At 38.6% G+C, this 21323-nt stretch overlaps 1 protein-coding gene across 1 annotated transcript in view; it reads left to right on the forward strand.

Annotated features, from left to right (window-relative positions):
• CUL5 (cullin 5) overlaps window positions 1-21323 on the forward strand; it is a 121192-nt gene that overhangs the window by 26180 nt on the left and 73689 nt on the right. Inside the window, exon 2 of the mRNA XM_090265883.1 lies at window positions 10515-10624. Coding sequence (XP_090122009.1) covers window positions 10515-10624 — 110 coding nt within the window. The remainder of the gene's footprint in view (window positions 1-10514; window positions 10625-21323) is intronic.

Here is a 21323-nt window from a genome sequence, read left to right on the forward strand (position 1 = left end):
ATGGGGAAGGATTTTGCAGAGTCCAGGTCAGTTGGCTGTCCCCGGGCAGCGGCATTCTTGGTTTCCAAGGGCTGGCACTGTTGGACAAATTGACATCCTTGTCATATTCTGGAGGCAACAGATTTGGCAACAGGGTTAAAAGGCATCATTTAACCCACAACCACTAGATGACAAAAGACAGAGATTAATTTTTCAATGTCCTACATTAGGAAAAGAAATGGCTTCTTTGGAGGAAGGTGTGCAGGGCATGTCACACCTGTCCAAAATTCTTTTGCTCACTATACTTAGCTAGGGCTGAGGGAAATATTTTAGGTTTTTCCCCCCTCTCAGACCTTTAGGCCCTTTTTGTCCAAGTCATTAGGATAGATAAGAGAAATAAGTTTTTAAAGTGAAGCTCACAGACTACCCCATACTTTACCAACCCAACCACTTAGTTCAGCCAAACCGTCGAGTCTTAGGAGGCGGCACTGCAGATGGGCTTCTTAAGTGAGGCCTATAAGTACAATTACTCAGGTAATGAGATCATAAGCTTATGCCCTATGAAAACAGAAAGAACACACATGTTAATTCACACAACACAATTCACAAACCAGTCTCCAAATTGGAGAGACTGTCTTATTGGGAAGACATCCAGTTGCAAGGCACTTGACATTCTTCTTGCCTGTAAATTAAGCATCCTTGATAATGTCACAGACCTGGTTTAACATTTAAGTGAAGATAAACTTTATAGACAGTTAGCTGCACTGAGCATTGCGATTTTCCTTGAGTCACGATTTTTCTCCTTAAGATTACCCTCCTTGTTATTAAAGGAACTGCATTAAATACAGTTTTAATTTAGCCTGTTCATTTGCATAAACACAACAAGAGCAGTGATTGACCATATATGATTTTTAAGTCTACTTTGCTGGAACTTATACAAGGAACCTTCATGCTGACTATTAGTCTGCCCACTAGGACACAGAAGCTGAGCCACACACCTGCCATTCAGCCTTGCCTGTAAACACCTGCTTTTCCCAAGTCCTTTGGATTTTTCATTGTGCCTTGAGGTTCCTTCTAGCCATTTTTCAGGAAAGCAACCTTCGTTCCTTCCCTGGAAAGACTGCCATGAACCGCACAACCAACCAAGGTGTCAGGCCTTTTTTCTCATGGGCTTTTCTTAGCTTCAAAAGTTAAATCCAGTTCCTTAGGGCTTCCTGGTAACAACCAGAGCCTAAGCATGCCTCTTTCAGGCATATTATTCCAGTCAAAGTCTTGGTTAACAATACCTTTATTAACAACTGGTCTTTTTAGTTTTATGCAAAGAAACCTAATGTCATTACTTACTTCTTTAAATTGCCAAATTCTGGAGGGATCAGGTAGGGAGAAAAATATACAGTGTGAAGGAAAATCCTTGTTCTTCTAATATTTACTAAAACTGCATTTCCATGCCTTATACTTTCTTTTGTTCACTTTCCTACATGTGAAGTTTTCTTTTTTTTTTTTTCTTCTTAACTCTCTCTGGGAAACCTCAATTTTCCTTTCAGATTATATGGCTAATACCAATACAGAGAATTCTAGACCTTTTCTATGTCCCCAATGGCTAATGTCAATTCCAACACTGGGAATTCCAAATGACCTTTCATAGGTCCCAAGGCTAAATGCCAATACAGAGGTACAGTAACCATACAATTAGACCACAAGTAGTTGAGGTTTCCTTTCCCCAGGTTTAAAAACTTTCACAACCTTTTTATACATTTTTATGACTTTCCACAGACCTTCTGCAACATTCACAAACTTTCCATATATTTACCCATTCAGATTTAACCATAATCCATTTCCAATTCTTGTTCTTTTCCACACTGTAAAGGACTCTACTCAAACTCAGTATTTAGCAGCTAAAATTTCCCTAGATTTATAGATATTCTGCAGTTTTCTGAAGCTTCCTGCTTCTTCTTCTTTTCTAACATACACTTTTGAGCTTTCCTGAGAAGTTTTTCAATTGTTTTATTTGACCTATTACTATTCTATTTAGGATTTTATTGGGAACCTTTTGTTTGGCCAGGACAATTCCCTGACCAGAAGGATGCTTGCATTTTTTATATTCTTATAGCAGCCCACCTGATTATTCCTCTTTCTTTCCTATTAAAGAGGATGTCTAGAATGGACATTAGTTTTATTCATGTGTAACAACACTTTTCCTTAAGATACAGGCACATTCCCCCTGCTGAAGCAGTGAGGAGATTGAAGGCTCTTTAGTTACAGCTTTAGAGGTGTTGCTGATTGGCACCCAAGCAGCTTGCACCAGTTTGAAGAGCGGCCTGAGTTTTAAAAGTGTCACTTTTTTTTTTTTTTTTTTTACTTTAACCTTAACATTCACTCACACATTCACTCAGAGGTTAAACAATCCCACCCAAACCCCGCTTAGGCTTCTGAGATTAGATGAACAGCATCGGCTACAGGCAGCAGAACCCCAAAACCAAAAGAGCTCTATACAATCCAAATGAAGCTAGCCAAGCCGGCTTCAACAAATTCCCTGTTCGGGAATATGTACCTCTGCATCCAGAGGACAAAAGAGACCAAGTCTCAGTGGCAGTGGCCCAAGTCCGCTGCCCAAATGGGTTGCCACTCACCTGTCGCCGAGGCTGTCCTCTGTCCTTTGTTTACTCTAGACTGGGCCGTCAGGGCTTCTAGCAGCTCCCGAGTGTCTCCTGAAGGCGCAGGGAATTGCTCCCAATCAGAGCTTGCGGCCGCTGTCCTGCCACACGTCAGCTAGACACACGGGACCGCACGAAGCCCCGGGGGCTCACCGAAGGCGGCACCGCTTTACAGAGGCATCTCGCTGGGGCCTCCAAAATGTTACGACTACATAGGCGAGATTGAACACTCTGAAGCGGTGTATAAAGTTAAGCAAAGGATTTTTAATATTGGCCAGGAGTTGGGCAGACCCTGAGCAGGTCTCTAACATGCTCCAACCTCCAATGGAGTCTGAACGCTGGGCTTTTATACTGGTGTAGTCTCTTTGTTTCTTCTTTGGCGGGAAACAGCCTTAGGAAGAGGGGGCTGTGCAGGACTGCAGGAATGTCTTGGCAGTAACAGGAACAGAAATTCGCAAGGCTAAAGGTTATCTTCGACGGCAGCATAGCTCTTCAGCCAGGGACGAACTCCCTGTGAGGCAATTTATTTTCAAAGGGCTAGACATTCTGCAAAGCACAACCTTCACAAATGCTATAAACCAGACACAAGCAAGCAAATGGGAGGTGATAGAGGCTGAAGTCCTTTTAGCTTGTAAATCACTAATTGCTATAACACTCCTTCTTACATTCCTTTTTCCAAGGCCTTTTAGCAAGTCCTTGCTACTTCTTACAAAGAACATTTAAAGCCCTTACATACTTATATATTGAAACTTTTTACAGGGAATATTTGGTGCCCCTACAGTATGAATTAAATTTATTTGACAGAAGCCTTAGAAACATGCTTTACTTCTTCCTCTCATCTCACATGCATACTGTCAGGAAATCCTGTTAGTGCCACCTATAAAACAAAAAATCTAATGACTACTTACTACCTCCATTGCTACTACCCTGGTCCAAGTTATTATCATCTCTCACCTTGCCTCCTAACCCAACACCCAGCTTTAACCTTTACCCTTGTGATGTATTCTTAACACAGCAATCAGGGACATGTTAAAATGGAAGGCAGATCCTGTCATTTCTTGCCCCCCAAATTTTAATGGTTCCCCATCTCTTATATTGAAGCCAAAGTCTTTGTAATGGCCTTTGAAGCCCTGCAAGATCCAACCCTCTGTTTTCCTGACCTCATTGATGCTTTTCTTTGTTCTTACTTTGCTCTCCCCTGAGTACATCAAACAACCTTCTGTGTCTGGATTAGGGTCTTTGCAATGGCTGCTCCCTCTGCCTGCAATATTCTTCCCCCACATATCTTTCATGGCCAACTTCCATTGGCTTCCCATGGCCCATTTATGTGAGAAGAGTACCTGGGAAGGAACTAGTTGTTCCATAAGGAGTGAATGTTAGAGGGGCAAGGATATGGCAAATATTGAAATCCTCTCAGTGAGATAATCCTAGACTAATTAGCAGTTGGTGAGTTCTGAGTAACAGTGTAATTGCTATTGTGAGTAATAGTCAAAGAAGTAAAGCAGAAGATACTTTGTAATACATTAATAGAGATGAGGCAGCTTCATTGAACAATAGGAAACATTCATAAATCATGGTTCATAGTGTGAAGGTTCCTACACTTATAAGGCATTCTGTTTTGTAGATGTTAGGTTTAGTGTCCTGCTGCTTAGTTATGACTTAATGGATGCTTCTCAGTTTAACAGAGAATAGGTCAAAGAACAGCTTGAGTATCATTTTTTGAATCTATTCTGAAAACTTAATAGAATAATTTAATTATTAAATTCCTTCTTTGAGCATTAGGGGGAAATGTTTCCTTTTCTTAAAGTACATTTTATTGGTTATGCTGTTAAAATTTTACCCCCTTTGCCCACCTCCGACTGCTAACCCCTTCCCTCCAGCAACACGCCCCCCACCACACTAAGTTCATGTCCGTTGGTCATGCGTGTAAGTTCCTTAGCTTCTCCCTTTCCTGTGCTATTCTTAAAATCCCCCAGTCTATTTTGGTCCTACCAATTTATGCTTCCTAATCCCTGCATCATTTCCTCCATTCTCCCCCTTCTCCCTCCCATCTAATAATCCTCCAAATGATCCCCATACCTGTGATTCTGTTCCTGTTCTGGTTGTTTGCTTAGTTTGTTTTTGCTTTTTTTTTTAGATTCAGTTGTTGATAGTTATGAGTTTGTTGTCATTTTAATGTTCATAGTTTTGATCTTCTTTGTCTTAAATTAAGTCCCTTTAATATTTCATATAATAAGGGCTTATTGATGATGAACTCCTTTAGCTTTACCTTGTCTGAGAAGCACTTTATCTGCCCTTCCATTCTAAATGATAGCTTCGCTGGATAGAGTAATCTTGATTGTAGGTCCTTGCTTTTTATCACTTTGAATACTTCTTGTCAGCCCCTTCTTGCCTGCAAAGTTTCTTTTGAGAAGTCAGCTGGTAGTCTTATAGGCACCCCTTTGTAGGTAACTCTCTTCTTTTCTATTGCTGTTTTCAAGATTCTTTCTTTATCTTTAACCTTTGGTGTTTTAATTATGATGTGTCTTGGTGTGGTCCTCTTTGAGTCCAACTTGCTTGGGACTCTGTGCATCCTGGACTTATATGTCTAGTTCCTTTGCCAGATTAGGAAATTTTTCTCATATTTTTTCAACTAAGTTTTCAGTTTCTTGCTCTTCCTCTTCTTCTGACATCCCTATGATTTGGATGTTGGTACGTTTAAAGTTGTCCCAGAGGTTTGTAAGCCTCTCCTCATTTTTTTCAATCCTTGTTTTCTCATTCTGTACTGGTTGACTTTTTTCCATCCTTATGTTCCAAATTCCGGTTTCCTTTTCTTCACCATTGGTTTTGGGTGGATTTTCCTTCATTTCATTTAATATATCCTTCACTTCTTCCCTTATGCATTGGCCATACTTAAGCATATCTGTCAAGCCTGTGAGCATCTTTATTACCAGTGTTTTGAACTCTATGTCTGTTAGGTTGGCTATATCCTCGTCACTTAGTTTTCCCACTGGAATCTTGATCCATTCCCTCTTTTGGGCCATACTTCTCTGTCTCCTCATCTTGACAGGCTCCTGTGTTTGTTTGCCTCTGTATCTTAGGTAGAGCTGTCGCACCTGTTACATTGTAAGGGACGGAGCCTTAGGCACTCATCAGTACAAGGCAATCTTTTTCACCAGGTTGTGGCGCTGTATGTGAGGGAGGGGTCTGAGAGGGAACAATGCTGCTTACTCAGCACTCACCCCTTTTCCAGGCACTTCTCCCACTTTCGTATGGGACTGGCACCTCTCTAGCTGTTGCCTTGGCTGTCATTCCCAGAGTGGGTGCATCTGTGGGGATTTTAGGACCGTGGGGGCATTTTAAACAAGCAGACTCTGCTGAGAGACTGGCAGTTTCTTCTTCCACTCCAACCCCTACTGGTTTGCATAGTCAGAAGCAATGAGGCTTTATTTTCCCCGCGCTGGGACAATGAGCTGTGCGGTCCAGTCTGGTGCTGGGAGTGCTCCCCGGTGTCCCTCCTGACTTTTTAAAACATGTGACTGCGCTTTCTGCCAGCCTGCCGCTGCTGCCGCCACCACACCCACCACATCTTTTCCGCCCCATCTCCGCCCTTCCTACCTGTCTGGATGAGTATTTCTTCTTTATATCTTTGTTTGTTGAACTTCCATGCAGCTCGATTTTCTGAAACTTATGGTTGTCTTTAGTTTTGAGGTAGTGGTATTCCTTCTTAGTTCTGGAGGGAGACACAGTCCCTTTATATTTTTCTTTTTATTTCCTTTTTTGTAAACTTCATTTCTTTATTTTTTTGCCATACTCTAGGAGTTCTCTGAGCATCCATATTATCACCAGTGTTTTGAACTCTGTGTCTGATTAGGTTTGCTATTTCCGTTTCATTTAGTTATTTTTCTGGGGTTTTGTTCTGTTCTTTCATTTGGGCCATATTTCTTTGCTGCCTCAATTTGGCAGTCTCCCTGTGGTTGCTTCTATGTATTAGGTAGAGCTGCTTTTACTCTCTGTCTTGTAGTGTGGCTTTTGTAGCAGCAGCCGTCCGTCTCGAGAGACGATGGTGTAGCTTCTTAAGTGTCTATCTGCACCGCCGAGAATGGTTGTGCAGTCCGACTCGGGAGTGACACGGTATCTGTCTCCTCCCATGTTGAATCGACATCTTACGATGACGCTGGAGTGTCCTCTCCAGTGAAGCTGAAGCTACAGAGCCTCGAGAGACGATGGTGTAGCTTCTTAAGAGCCTATCTGCACCGCGGAGAATGGCTGTGCAGTCCGACTCGGGAGTGACACGGTATCTGTCTCCTCCTGTGTTGAATTGACATCTTGCGATGACGCTGGAATGTCCTCTCCAGTGAAGCTGAAGCTACAGAGCCTGGGCAGGGTGATATGGAGGGTCTGCTGTTGCCCATGCAGCAGAACCCCCCTCTCTTCGCAGCTGAGGGATCCAAGGGAAAGACGGAGTCGATACAGCTTGGCTTCAGGTGCGCCGCAGGAGTTGCCGGTGTTGACTACAACGTCAAACCGCCTTAGGGACTCTGGCTCCGGATTTTCTGTCGGGGTTTACTCCCTTAGCCTTTCCCCTGAAGAGGTATGCCGCAAGGCAGCGGAGGTTTTTTGGAGTCAGAGTTTTCCTTCTCTGATGTGCCCTGACTGGAAGATCGAACCAGCGACACTTAGCTCGCAGGCCGACGCTCAATCCACTGAGCCAAACCAGCCAGGGCTTTTGTAGCAAAAGCACCTATAAATTGTGTAGGGTGGAGCCTTAGGTAATTACCAGGGCTGGGCCACCTGCTTCACCACTTTGTGGCTCTGTTTGTGGTAGGGGGCTCAGAGAGGGGTCAGTGCTGCTGCCTGGCTTCTGGTGATTTTCCTGGCACTTACCCTGTTTCCAGTCACTTCACCCACTTCTCGTATACAATTGGCACTCTTCCAGTTGCTGCCCTGGGGTTTGCATATGTTCTAAGACCATGCAGACTCTTTAAGTCGCAAAAATCCTGTCATTTCTTCCACCGCCACAATTCCCACTGGTTTTTACATCCAGAGGTAATGGGAATTTATCTTCTCAGTGCTGAAACCGTGGGCTGTGCGGTCTGTCCTGGAGCTGGGATTGCTCACTCCCAGGGTATCCCTTCTGATATTTATCCATCATGTGTGAATGTGGGACCATCCATCCCACTGCATGGCCCCTCTGATCCACACTCCCTCTCTGCCCTGTTTCTGCAATTCCACCCCTCCTACCCATCTGGATGAATGTGGCTTCTTTTTTGTGGGACTTCGATACAGCTCAATTTTCTGACAGTTCTGGATGTTATTTGTCTTTGAGATCTGGTTGTAATTCTTTCTATGGCTGCACCAGAAGGCAAAGCCTGTCCCATCTACGCCTCCATCTTGACTATAAGTGGGGAAATGTTTTTGTAGTTAATCTTCTATATTTCATAAAACAGGAGAACCAAAATGTGTTTCCAATATTCTTCCATAGCTGATAGATTTCAGAGCCTGACCACTATTTACTTTAGTCCTCTGTACCTTTTTTATTTTTAATTGAAGGATTTATACTATGTTTAATTTTATAAATTGCCAAAATTGCTTGTGGGAATAGACTTAATTGACATTATAAAGTATCCCTTTATGAAGAGGAAATTATGATTATGTCATAGGGAAGTAAAGATTTGTATGTGTTTTCTATTGTTCTTTCATATTTGTACATCTTTTCCTCAGAGGGGAGAGTAAACGAAGAAATTAGGGTTATAGGAAAATAACAGTAGTAGAAAACGATTAGGACACAAGTGTATACCATAGGATCACAAATATGACTGAATTTTTCATTAGCCACCTATGTACTTAAGGTAACAACAAACTATTCAGGGGAGAAGCACAGCTAATCCGGCTATTAAATTTTGAGTGATTATCTTCTTTGGACCTTTAATACAAATACTGTGTGATAAAAGTAGGTATCTGGGACAAGACAGTACAGTAACTTTCAGGATCAGCTATGTTTGTAGATTTAAGAAGCATCATTTGCTTTCCCAGGAGTTTAATATTAGTTAGTGGTACCTAACCTCTTTTGAGTCATGAATCCTCTAACATTTTTACACACTTTTATCATGAATTTGATAAACATGCAAATTCTAAATCACACCTCAAGAGGTTCTGGTCCAGCAGGTCTGAGGTAGGTTTTAGAAATCTGTATGTGTAGCCCCATCCTAGGTGATTTTGATGTAGGTTCTTGTCAGATAATATGTTTAAGAACTGCTCTGGGTTTATAATTTTAGAGTTTGCAGATTCTCTGCAGTCAGTATGTGAACGTTCTCTGATTCAAGTGAGCAGCACCCTCAATTACACTCATATAGTGAAAACAAAATGAATTTCTTAGGGGTGTGCATTACTGGTATATTAGGAAATTAATGATTTTTGTTCAGATTTATTGGCAAAAGCAAGTCACATGACCATATTTAACTTAAAAGGAAGCAGTACTAATGACTAATACAGGGTCTCTTTTTTTCTCTCTTTTTAGTAATGTAGTAAATTGATTTTTTTTCTAATACTGAATATTGAATATATTCTAATATTCATATTCCTGGAGTAAATCGTGCATGATTACGAGGTATCATTCTGTTGATATGCAACTTGTTTAATTTACTATTTAAGACTTTTATATCAATGTTCTTTAAATTGGTCTAGAGTTTTCATTCTCATTAGGTTGGTGTCAGTGTTTTCTTAGCATTATAAAATGAAATAGGTATCTTCCTTGTTTTTTGTTGTTGTTTTTGCCTCAGTGTTCAGAGTTTGTATAGATTTTAAAAGTACTTTTTGTGAGGAGTTTAGGTCAACTATAAAATTAGAGGCCATATTCTCCACACAACAAACAATTTACTTCTTACACCAGCCATATATTTGGGGGTTCCCAAAACCAGCATGATGTTCCCTAATTCATTAGAAAAACTCAGATTTTACTGTAAGCTGCTCTACTCATGGTTATGGTTTATGACAAGGAAAGGAAAGATGAAGGCTTTGGCTGGTGTTGCTCAGTAAGTTGAGTGCCAGCCTGAGGACTGAAAGGTCATTGTTTGGATTCCTGGTCAGGACGCGTGCCTGGGTTGCAGGCCAGGTCCCTAGTTGGGGGCGTACAAGAGGTAACCAATCAGCGTTTCTCTCTCGCACATCAATGTTTTTTTCCCTCTTTCTCCCTACCTTCCCCTCTCTCTAAAAATAAATAAAATCCCCAAAAAAAGAAGAAAAAAGAAAAAAAAGAAAAGAAAGAAAGATTAAGATCAGCCAGAGGAAGAGACACATAGGCAAAGTCCAGGCAGGTTTCAAACACAGAGCTTCCCTTGTCCTCACCTGAGTAGTCAGGTCTCATTTCTCTCTCTGCCTCAATGTGTGACAGTGCATATATGAGGGAGTACCCTAAAAAAGCCAGAATTTATAAAAAATTGTGTTTTTATTTTTGCGTGTTTAAATTTCAGTCACCTCCAAAGTACTCTCTATTTGATGCAATGCATCCATCAAGATTTTTTTTCCCACTTCTCAAAACTACATGAATATCATTAATTCCCTTCATAAATCACATTGTTAGGTTATCTAGTATGTTCCCAGGCAAATAATGATATAACATTCCAAGGGCCCGGAGGTTATGTACCAGAACCAAGGGCATAGACCTTCACTTTGGACAAGACCAAATTCTTCACTATACAGTTTGTAAAATTGGTTTGTTTGTTTTTTTGTGGTTGTCTTTCTGTGATTCCTTGATACCAGGTTAATTTATAGAGATTCCCCTATGGAAACCTGATTCTTTTACATTTCTCTTGCTGTATCTTAAAAAATAAAAATAACAGTTTTGATTTAACTGCATTTAAATTAAACTATCGTTTATCTTTTTTTTTTTTTTAATCAAAGAATAAAGGTTCTCTTCAGTTTGAAGACAAATGGGATTTCATGCGTCCAATTGTTTTGAAGCTTTTACGCCAGGAATCTGTTACAAAACAGCAGTGGTTTGATCTGTTTTCGTAAGTAATCCATTTATTCTAACTTTTTGTTAATAAAAGGAAGTGTTGGTTATGCATTTCTGTATTCAAATAGAATGTTTATTCTAGATTGATCTGTTTACTTGTTTAAAATTATTACAACTTTTGTTGGGGGTCCCCAGGACCACCCCTAGTTTCAGAGATTTACAAGGAGTTCTCATAGGACTGAACATGCAGTCATTCTTACAGCTATGATATATTACAGCAAAATACAAGTCAAAATCTGCAAAGGGGAAAAGGCACATGGGGTGAAGTCTGAGGTAAAACAGGCACAAACTGCCAAGAGTACTCTCCCAGCAGGGTCACATGGGGCACAATTTCTCCAGCAGCGAGATTGACAACATCAGTGTTATGTTGTCTTATCAGGGCAACTCAGTACCCAGGGTTTTTATTGGAGGCTGGTCACATAGGCAGCATCTGCCTGTTATGTACCAAAAGTTCAGACCATCAGAAAAAGAGAACAGGTATTTAGTGTAAACCATACTGTTTATACAGATTATTAGACACAGTTAGCCTTTCTTACCGTTTCAGGAAAGTTTGTCAGAATAGGGAACTGGTGACCACTCAGGTTTTCGGGTGCCAGCCAAGGCCAAGAAGCCTTTTCTAAGAAATAATCTCAGGTCTGTTGTATTAACTCTTGGTCTTTGGCCAGATGTTTTTATAGCAAAACTATTATCAGTAAGATTTCACACAGCAAGGCAAGACCAACCTGTAGTATTGATCTCAGTTACACCTTTTAGAGGTCCTGTATGGACCTGTACATGGCCTGAAGTATCAATTTAGGCAAAGTACAACGCTGGCCCATAAATTGAAACAGACCCGAACACTTTCCCCAGGGTTCAAGCAGTGTCATGATCAGGTACACACATAAAGAAGTACAGTCTCAGATGAGTACCCTTGGAAACAAATATTTTACAATGGATAGGGTATCCCAAGCAAGACACATATTGCTCAGGTAGTATAGGTTAAGAAGGCCCTCCAAAGTGCCCTCTCCTCCCTTGCGGCCTTTCATTGTAGAATTTCTAATCCAGTCCAGTTAATTCATTTCAGGCCTTGATTTCAGGTGGACTGTCTGAAGACAATTAATTCCAAACAGTTTCATTTATCCCTGACACAGTTCATTTGCTTCACTATTGTGTGGATGACATTTAGAGGTGTTCTATGCGGAAAGTGTAGGAGTTGGGGCTGCTCCCTGCTGTCTCAGAGCACTAGAGGTGTGATTGGAACCTCGGCAGTCAGTCTGAATTTAAAGCATTCACAGCAGTGTGAAAGGTTAACATCAGTGATTTTGTTTTTGTTTTTTCAGGAAGAGGGGAAAGCTTTTAAGAATTGTTCTGAAAAAACAAAAATCATTAATGTGCTTCTCCCAATGCTGGGTTTTGTTTTTTCCTCCTTATAAAATCAGTACGTCCAGTTCAGTAATGAAAACTATTCATTTTTTCCCAATTATCCAGACCTAAAAAGGAACAAAAGCATTTGTGCAGAAAGACATTTTTGTATCACCTAACTAGGAAGACATATGATGTTCAGGAATTAGTATGGATGAAATCCCAAATTTTCAAAAACCTTTGAAATAGGTTTATGTCACCTCACACTCCTTTTGTCCTGATCATTTATTTATTGAGCGATCTGGAAAAGATCAGTTCCCCTCTAGACAGCTGTGTTTAATAACCAAGTTGTCTTACTAAGGTGTGTGTATAAGGAGGGGTGAGGTGAATGTAAGAGAAATAGAGGCAAGTTATTTATATATTGTTGAAAACTGCAACTAATCCAGAAGGCTGAACACAAGTCTATAGCAGTAAGAGATCTTGAAGAGGAATTGAGAGTCTAGTCTGTGAGGAGTAGAGTGGTCTCTCCCATCTTGCAGCTTTCATCAGTAACCACAAGTTAGGAATGTACTTATCTCTGTATCAGATATGTAGAACCAAGTAACAGCTTGATTTCAGGTTGCGCATCAGAAAATAAGCCCTTTTCTGTGGGTATTGCAGGTGATTCAAATGGTCCAACCAGAATGTGTGATGTTTTCAGTTTATGGCTCCAGAGTGTCTTAAATCTTCAGCAATTTTCAAGTCAAAGTCATGTTCATTGAGCATATGCCTGCTGTAATTCAGTACAGCTTGTGTTGAGGTTTAAACAGCCCAATACCAGGCATTATCAGATTTCAGCTCAGCTTCAGATCCAGGCAATTGGGATCTGTAAATTCAGAATTCCAAAAAAAGCCAATGACTTTTCTTCAGAGTCAGCAAAGCCAAAATGTGGCAGAACAGACAATGTTCCAAATCAAAGTAACAAGACTTTTCAAAGCCTACTTTATTTTGTCATTCTTAGAGGTCCAAATTGATCCACTCAGAAATACACACTTCAGGCTGGAAGATCATTGGCTATTAAGGGTCAGACATTGATTTCAAAAGAGCTTAGAAACAACTAAAAACTGCTTTTTTAAAACTTCGAAAGTGCATTGCTATCTGGAGATTTTCTTTGTTTTCATGTTGTCTCCTTTTTCTCAGAGACACCAATAGGTAAAAATAATAGTAAATACCATTCATTTCAGAGATTTATTCTGTTCCCAATACTTAAATTCCAGTCCCCTCATCAGCAGTAAAAAGCAAAAAGGTTGTGTCTCACTTCTTTTCCCTTTTTAGATTTTATTTTTATTATATTTTTCTATTACCATTTATCCCCCATACCTTCTACCACCTCATCACCATCACTAACTTTTTATTTTGCAGTTTTTCCTCAATGATACGATCCCTCTAGCATTTATGAGAGTACAAATGTAATATTTTATATCTTTATCATGCATCCAGATGTGATAGCCATAGAATACAAAGCCATCTTTTTAAACTTCCCCTGCTCCTTTATCCTAATTACAAATTTATTTTAACCCAGCAGTAAAATTCAGCATTTATAACATTTATGTTGATCCTGACTGGAATGCAAGAGGTATGGAGGGGTCGATGCAGTAGCAACAGTTTGGATGAAGAAACAGTTTTCTCTCCCTTGGTTTATCTAAAGCTTTCTTCATCCCTGGGATCTAATTTCACTATTATTTTCTCATGCTTAGAGGAGAGAACAATACAGAAGTTTAACATTTGTGGTCGACCCAGAGCCTGCCTTTGGGAACTTCTGGGCTTTTGCTCTTCCTTCTTGGGGGTGAGGACAAAAACCAAAGGTATCACCCACTTTAATCAACATGGCCAAAAGCAGCCAGGGAATTAAGTGAGCCGACTCTTCTCGGGTTAGAGCTATCACTTCTAAATTTCATAGATAACCCTTCCCCCTCACAGCCAATACCAACTCAGCTGCTGTTGCATAGCCACCCAAGCAGAAAAGGTTTGTCATCCTACCATTTCATCCTTTCTTTTCCCAAACAGTGTTTTCACTCTGTTTCAATGAGTAGGAGTTGTTCTAGTGAATCCCACTTCTGACACCACCATGTCATCAGTCTCAAGACCACCCCAGGTTCAAGGTTTTCTAGGAATACTCCTAGAACTCAGCATATAATTGTTTTCATGGCTATAATTTATTACAATGGAGGATACATAACAAAATGCCATGAAGATGCATGTGGCAAAGTTTAGGGTAAACCAGACATCTTCTCCTGGGAGAGTCACATAGGGTATACTGACTTCCTTCAGCAACTAATTGTTGCAACACATGTGGAATCCTGTCTACCATAGAAGCTCATTAAAGACTCAGTGTCCAGGGTTTTTGTTGGGGGCTGGTCACATAGGCCCTCTGCTTGACATGAACCAAAATTCCAGAGTCCTAGGTAAAAAACCAGTGTTTAAAATAAATCAGATTTTTTATATAAACAGTATAGGTACAATAAGCCATTCTTATCAGGAAATGGTGAGAACTTCCCCAAAATCCAAGTTCCCAGATGCCATCTCAGACCTGCTATAATTTGTGTGTGTGTGCACTAGTGAAATACTGTATCAGTGAGTTGTAGATGTGTGACTAAGTCTATAAGTAAACATTAAGCTGTTCTGCTCAGTGTTTTCTCTTTATTACATAAGAAAATAATCTAATTTCCCTAAATAATATAGGACTTGTTTTATAATATTATATAACTTACATCCATGATTTTTTTTTTAATTTTTATTTTTATTACATTTTATAGATTATAGATTATATTGTCACAATAGTTCCATTTTTTCCCCTTTGCTACCCCCCGCCCAGCACCTCCCTACCCCAGCAATCCCTCCCTTCCTCAGTCCATGACCATGGGTCATGCATGCAATCTCTCGGTTTCTCCCTTTCCTATGTTATTATTACTTTAGAATTAATTCATTAATTCATTAATTGATTTCTTTTTATAACAATAAAAAAAGTAACATTCCTCCTCCCCTCAGATTTTAGATCCTTTATAATCTTATAGAGGACAATGGGTGACGGTCTCCTGCTCTTCTAGCTGCTTCAAGCTGCTTCAAGCTGGGCGTGGTCGTCATCCTACCTACCCTTGGGTCCAGAAATCCCTAATAAGAGTGGGGGTGTAGGGGGGAGGGTGGTCTTCCCATATGGGGAAGGATCTTGCAGACTCCAGGTCAGTTGGCTGTTCCCAGACAACGGTGTGCTTGGTTTAACAGGCTGGCATCTTGTTGTATTTCAGTCACTCCTCTCCGTGTTCGTTCCTGACGTCTCTCCATAATAGGAGTGAACAGACAACACTGCCCCTACTCCACCGCCATCTTCCCACTCTGCAATTCCATGATTCTATTTTTTGATAAATTAGCATTCAGTGGGAAATGGCAGAGACCTTTTAAACCTTCATAGCATTCATGTATGCATGTATTTTTCTTAAATTATTTGACTAAACTATTTTATGAATAATATGCTATGATAAGTTTTTTGTTTTATTTTTGCCAATTTGTCTTGATAATATGATTTATCATCTAGAATAATGCTTGTTCTCTGTGCACTCCTGACTGGGAACTGGAGTATAGTGTGATGCTGTTCCTTGCTTAAAGTATATTTCTAAGAGGAAATAGTCAATAACCTTGTACTTGCTACAGTTAGTGGTCTCAACATACTGTTCTTAAAAATCCTTGATCTCCTTGGAATTACCTAAGGTTGCTCAATATGTTGTCCTTTTAGGATTTCTGTAGTCTTTATCATGCCATCACCAAAATTGTAAGAGCTACATTAAGACCTTTTTAAAGTTTATCCTATTTAACCATATTAATAATAGAGGCTGCTTTTATCTAAATGTCATGCATTTAATGTATTGATATTAAACTACATTGACTATTTGCTTCCCTTTTCTCATAATCTGTATCTTTTTTTTTTTTTCCCCCAGTAGGAGTGCTACTGACATTTTGGGTGGTTATAAAAGATTGTCCTGCATGTTTTGGGTTGTTTATCACTCTGGTCTTCACCCTCAGAAAGTCTAGTAGTGGACACTCCCTATGTATTTTCCTTTCTACCCCTCAATATTGAAACAAAAATGCTCTCATGTTTCCAGATGTCCTGAGGGGGCAGTACCTCACTCAGTTGAGAACTGCTGCTTAGAGAACATGTTTAGTTTGACTCTGGTGTGTGAAGTTGAAGCCAGAATTAAATAAAAAATGATTTTCAACTTGTGAGACCTTATTTTTTTAAGAAAAATTCTTCTTTACTATAAATAATTTTTAAATACATGTCTTTTGTGTTCCTGAGTTGGTTTTTATGACACCACTTTCTTCTGTTTTTATACTATCTTTTGTCTAAAGTTTGTCTCCTCTCAGTCATCTTAGCTGACTCATCTTTGTGTGCCTCCAGAGTTCCATTTTTTCTTTTACTTTTACCTGAGTTTTCATGTCTATATAAGCAAATCATATTATTCTTCTGAGTAGAACTTCTTGGCTCATGCAGCCTTTTGTTTTCTGCATATGTCTGTCTTTTAAGTTCATAACTACTCCAAATTTAGAATCATAAAAATCTGTTATTCATAGTCTCAAGCCCAAAATCTGTCAGCTATCATGAACCTTTCGTATTTTTTCTTTTCTTCATATTCAGTTGATTACTAGGTTTCATGTATTTTTATTAAATATCCCTTGAACTTCATTTCAGTTATCTTTTTCCCCAACTGCTTTCATCTGAATTATTAAAATAGTCCTATATCTCACTACCTTTATTGTTCTGTCTCTGCATATTAGTTTTCTTTTGCTACATAACAAGCTGCTCTAAAACTTAGCAGCTTAAAACAAAACAAAACAAACAAAAAAACCATTATAGCCTCTAAGGATCAGGAAACTAATCGCAGTTTAGTTGGGTGGTTCTAGCTCAAGGTGTCTCATGAGGTTGCAGTCAAGCTCTCAGCAAAAGATCTAGGGCTGAATGATTTTTTTCTAAGCTTACGTGATTCTTGGCAAGTCTCAGTTCTTCAGTAGCTGCTTAGTTCCTCACCATGTGGGACCTTCCATAAGGTTATTTATAGCATAGCAGCTTTTTTTCCCCAGAGCGAGAGAAAGCTTCCGAAACAGAAGTTGTGATGTTTTATAACTTAATTTTGGAAGTGACAAACATCACTTTTGTCATATGCTTTTGGTCATACAGACAAATGCTTATACACTATAGGAGGGAACATACACAGATATGAATACCAGGAGACGAGAATCATTGGGCTTATCTTAGAGGCTGTACTTCAGAATTAGAGGAAATAGAAGATGCAAGGTTTAGGGAAAAAACTTCAAAATAAACTCCAGTTTACATCGTTAGTGAGGATTAAAATGAAAGAGAGTACTTGGAAAATAAAGTAGTCAAAATAAAGAAGAGATCTGTGAATAAAAAAATAAAAGCTAATAAAAAAAGACCAAATTAGTAATTTTAAAAATAAAGCCAAAGAATTTTCCCTGAATATAGAGCAAAGACAAATTATAGAAAATTAAATAAAAATTAATAAATATGGAGGTTAGATTTAGAATTAGGTTAACTTCTAATAAAATGAGTTCCATAGGAGAGAACAGAAATAGTAGAGGTGAGGATATAGTTAAAGTATAAGAAGAAACTTTCCCAGGGCTGAAAACTCTTGTCCCTTTCCACCTGTTCTTACAAGTTTTCATATTGAAAATGTTTGGGGGGGGGGGATGAAAGCAAAATAAATTAATAAATGAGCCAGCAAACCCCTCTCCCCCACGCCCCCCCAAAAAGAAAATGCTAAAAAACATGCCTAGATACATCCTCAAGGAATTTCAGAATTCCAAGGATAAAGAAAAAAATCCTAATTCTTGCAGAGAGAAAAAAAGTTCTTTCAAACAAAACAGACTATCCCCACTCTTTTTATTGGACAAATGGGATACAGGAGATTGAAGGAGCATTTTATTTAATATTTGAAGGGAAAATTTTTTGAACCTAGTATCCTATACCTAGTCAAGCTTTTAATCAAGTTTATGCCAAAATAGAAATATTTCCAGACAGATTAGGATACAGAGAATTTAAGGATTCTGTAGAAATGAGACAGGTATCTTTTCCTCCAACATTGCCAATATCAGCCATTAAACAAATTGAGTTTTATTAAACTAAACAGAAAGAGGTGCTCTTGAACTAGGAATCCTGACCATAAGATGAATGTAAATAGAACAAAGCAGACATTATCCATCCAAAAATAAAAAAGTGTAAATCAGAACATTTTTTAGCTGATAAGAATTGTCCCACAGAAACCAACTATGAAGCCAACAAACACAAAACTCCACCTGGAATTTAGTATTCTTACACAACCATTTCAGGTCTTTAAAATCTTGAATCCAAAATTCAAAAGCTGAGAAATAAGAAAAGTAGGAGGAAATAAAAGGAAAATTAAACTCAGGAAACATAGAAAAAGACAAAATCCTATCACTAATCAGTCATCTCGGTAGATGAAGGAATGAACATAAAGAGAGAATCTTTTGAACACAAAATAGGAAAATAAAAAGATTATTCTTTATTACAATGAAAGTCATCTGTAAATACATATACTGTAGTAAACATCCCAATATTGATAAATTCCATTTAAAATTGGGAATAAGACAAAGTATAGGTACACTTTATTTCAATTTTCTCTAAGCTTAGAAATTTGTTGCCACAGAATTACAAGTAGTATACTTTTCTTGTGTATGTGGTTATATTCATTTTTCATCCCTAATCCCCCACGTTTTTCTTTTACTTTGCTCTTAAGGAATTGACCTGCTTTATAGGTCTCCTAATGTAACTAAGTTATAAGAATTACTTTATATCAAAACTTGGTGGACCTTCCTAAGCAGTGCTTAAGTGGTAAGGAATTTATGGCCTATAATGCATATATTAGGGGAACAAGGGGAAAAGTTAGTGATTTAAATTTTGATTTCAAGAAATGAGAATAAACACCCCAGCAAATTAAACCTGAAGAAAGAAGGAAAAGACAAATGCCAGACTTAATGAAACACAAAATAATTGTACAGTAGAGAAAAGAAAAGACAAAAATTAATTCTTTGGAAAAGAGTATTCCATTTCAGTTCATTATCGAATTTATAATTTGCTTTTTTCTGTCTTTTAAAAAATTTTTTGTTCCTTTTCTGGTTTCTTAGTTCTCTTGTTGAATTCTTAGTTCTTTAATTATTTTATAATTTTCTTTAAAATGAAAGCATTGAAAGCTATATTTTTCCAGAAATTAACCCAGATCTCTATAGCTAAGTAATACCTGAAAATGGGGGAAGAAGCATAAAATGGAGTAAAAATAGCCTCTTTAACAAATGGTATTGGGAGAACTGGACAGGGACATGCAAAAAAATGAAACTAGATCACCAGCTTACACCACACACCAGAATAAACTCAAGATGGATCAAAAACTTAAATGTAAGCCGTGACACCATAAAAGTCCTAGAGGAAAACATAGGAAAATTTCAGATATCCCATGTAGCAATATTTTTGCCAATATATCTCCTAGGGCAAAGGAAATAAAGGAAAGAATAAGCAAGTGGGACTACATCAAACTAAAAAGTTTCTGCTCAGCTGAAGAATACATTAGCAAAATGAAAAGGGAACCAACTGTATGGAAAAAATATTTGCCAATGATACCTGGGACAAAGGTTTGATCTCTAAAACATATAGAGAACTTAATACGACTCAACACCAGGGAGACGAACAATCCAATTAAAAAATGGACAAAGGACCTGAACAGACAGTTGTCCAAAGAGGACATACAGAAGGCCTATAGACATATGAAAGAATGCTCAACATCACTAGCCATCAGAAAGATGCAAATTAAAACCACAACGAGATACCACTTCACACCGGTCAGAATGGCCATCATCAACAAATCAATAAACAAGTGCTGGCGAGGATGTGGAGAAAAGGGAACCCTGGTGCACTGTTGGTCGATTGCAGACTGGTGCAGCTACTGTGGAAAATAGTATGGAATTTCCTCACAAAACTAAAAATGGAACTGCTTTTTGATCCAGCGATTCCACTACAGGGCTTATACCCTAAAAATCCAGAAACACCAATTCAAAAGAACCTATGCACCCCTATGTTCATAGCAGCACTATTTACAATAGCCAAATGCTGGGAACAACCTAAGTACCCATCTGTAGATGAGGGGATCAAAAAACTGTGGTACATTTACATGATGGAATACTATGCAGCAGAAAGAAAGAAGGAACTGCTACCTTTTGCGACAACATGGATGGAATTGGCGAGTATTATCCTTAGTGAAATAACCCAGGTGGCAAAAGACAAATACCATGTGACTTCACCTAATATAGGAAACTAATGAATAACACAGTGAAGAAAATAGAACCAGAGGCATGGAAACAAGGAACAGACTGATAGTGACCAGAGGGGAGGGGCCAGGGAGAGAAGGGGGAGGGTCTAGTCAAAGAACTATGTATAAATGACCCATGGACATGGACAACAGGGTGTGGGGACTGACTGTGGGAGAGGTGTGGGGGTGGGTGGGGCAGGGGAGGTCAAGGGGGAAAATGGGACAACTGTAACAGAACAACAATAAAAAAAGATTAAAAAAATAAAGCAACTATATAAAGCAAAGTATAACAAATATAGTTATTCATTGCATAATGAAATTTCCATTATTAAAATTTTATTTCTAAGGTTCTTAAGGAGTAATAAATTTATCTTCTTTAAAAACTAAAAAAAGCTATATTTTAATATTGCTTTTATTATAGCTTTTGTGCTATGAAGTGTTTTCTCTTTTTTGCTTTCTTGATTATTATTAATATTTTTCTTTAATCCATGTGTTATGTAGGAGTTTAATTTCTAAATAGTGAAGTTTTTTGGTCACTTATTTATTTATGGATTATGCTCACGGAACTAACCTTTAAAGATATCTTTTAAAATTTTTGTATGTGTGCATGTGCTCTTAGAAAAAAGATATGTTTTTGAGAGTTTCATGAATAATATATCTATTAATTATATTTTTAAATTGTTGTCTTTAATTTTTTTTCTTCTAGATTTTCAAATGTTAAGAGATTTTGTGATAGACACTGAGAACCTATGATTAGCTAAGCAATACTTATTCCCACTTTTCTCTGCCTTGTGTGCCTTCCACATTAGAGGCTAAGTAATTTAATATTCACTTCTTTGACCTCCCTTCCTGCTAGGGTGGCCATGTGACACAATTCTGACAAATAATTCTACAGGAGAGCTTCTAGAAAAGGTTTTGCTTTCCAGATGAGTTAAACTGATGTGTCAGGCACTGTCCTCCCTTTCCTCTTTAACAATCACATTG

This window comes from Furipterus horrens, unplaced genomic scaffold (assembly GCF_987537825.1).
Source record: "Furipterus horrens unplaced genomic scaffold, mFurHor1.1.pri manual_scaffold_2, whole genome shotgun sequence".
NCBI lineage: Eukaryota > Metazoa > Chordata > Mammalia > Chiroptera > Furipteridae > Furipterus > Furipterus horrens.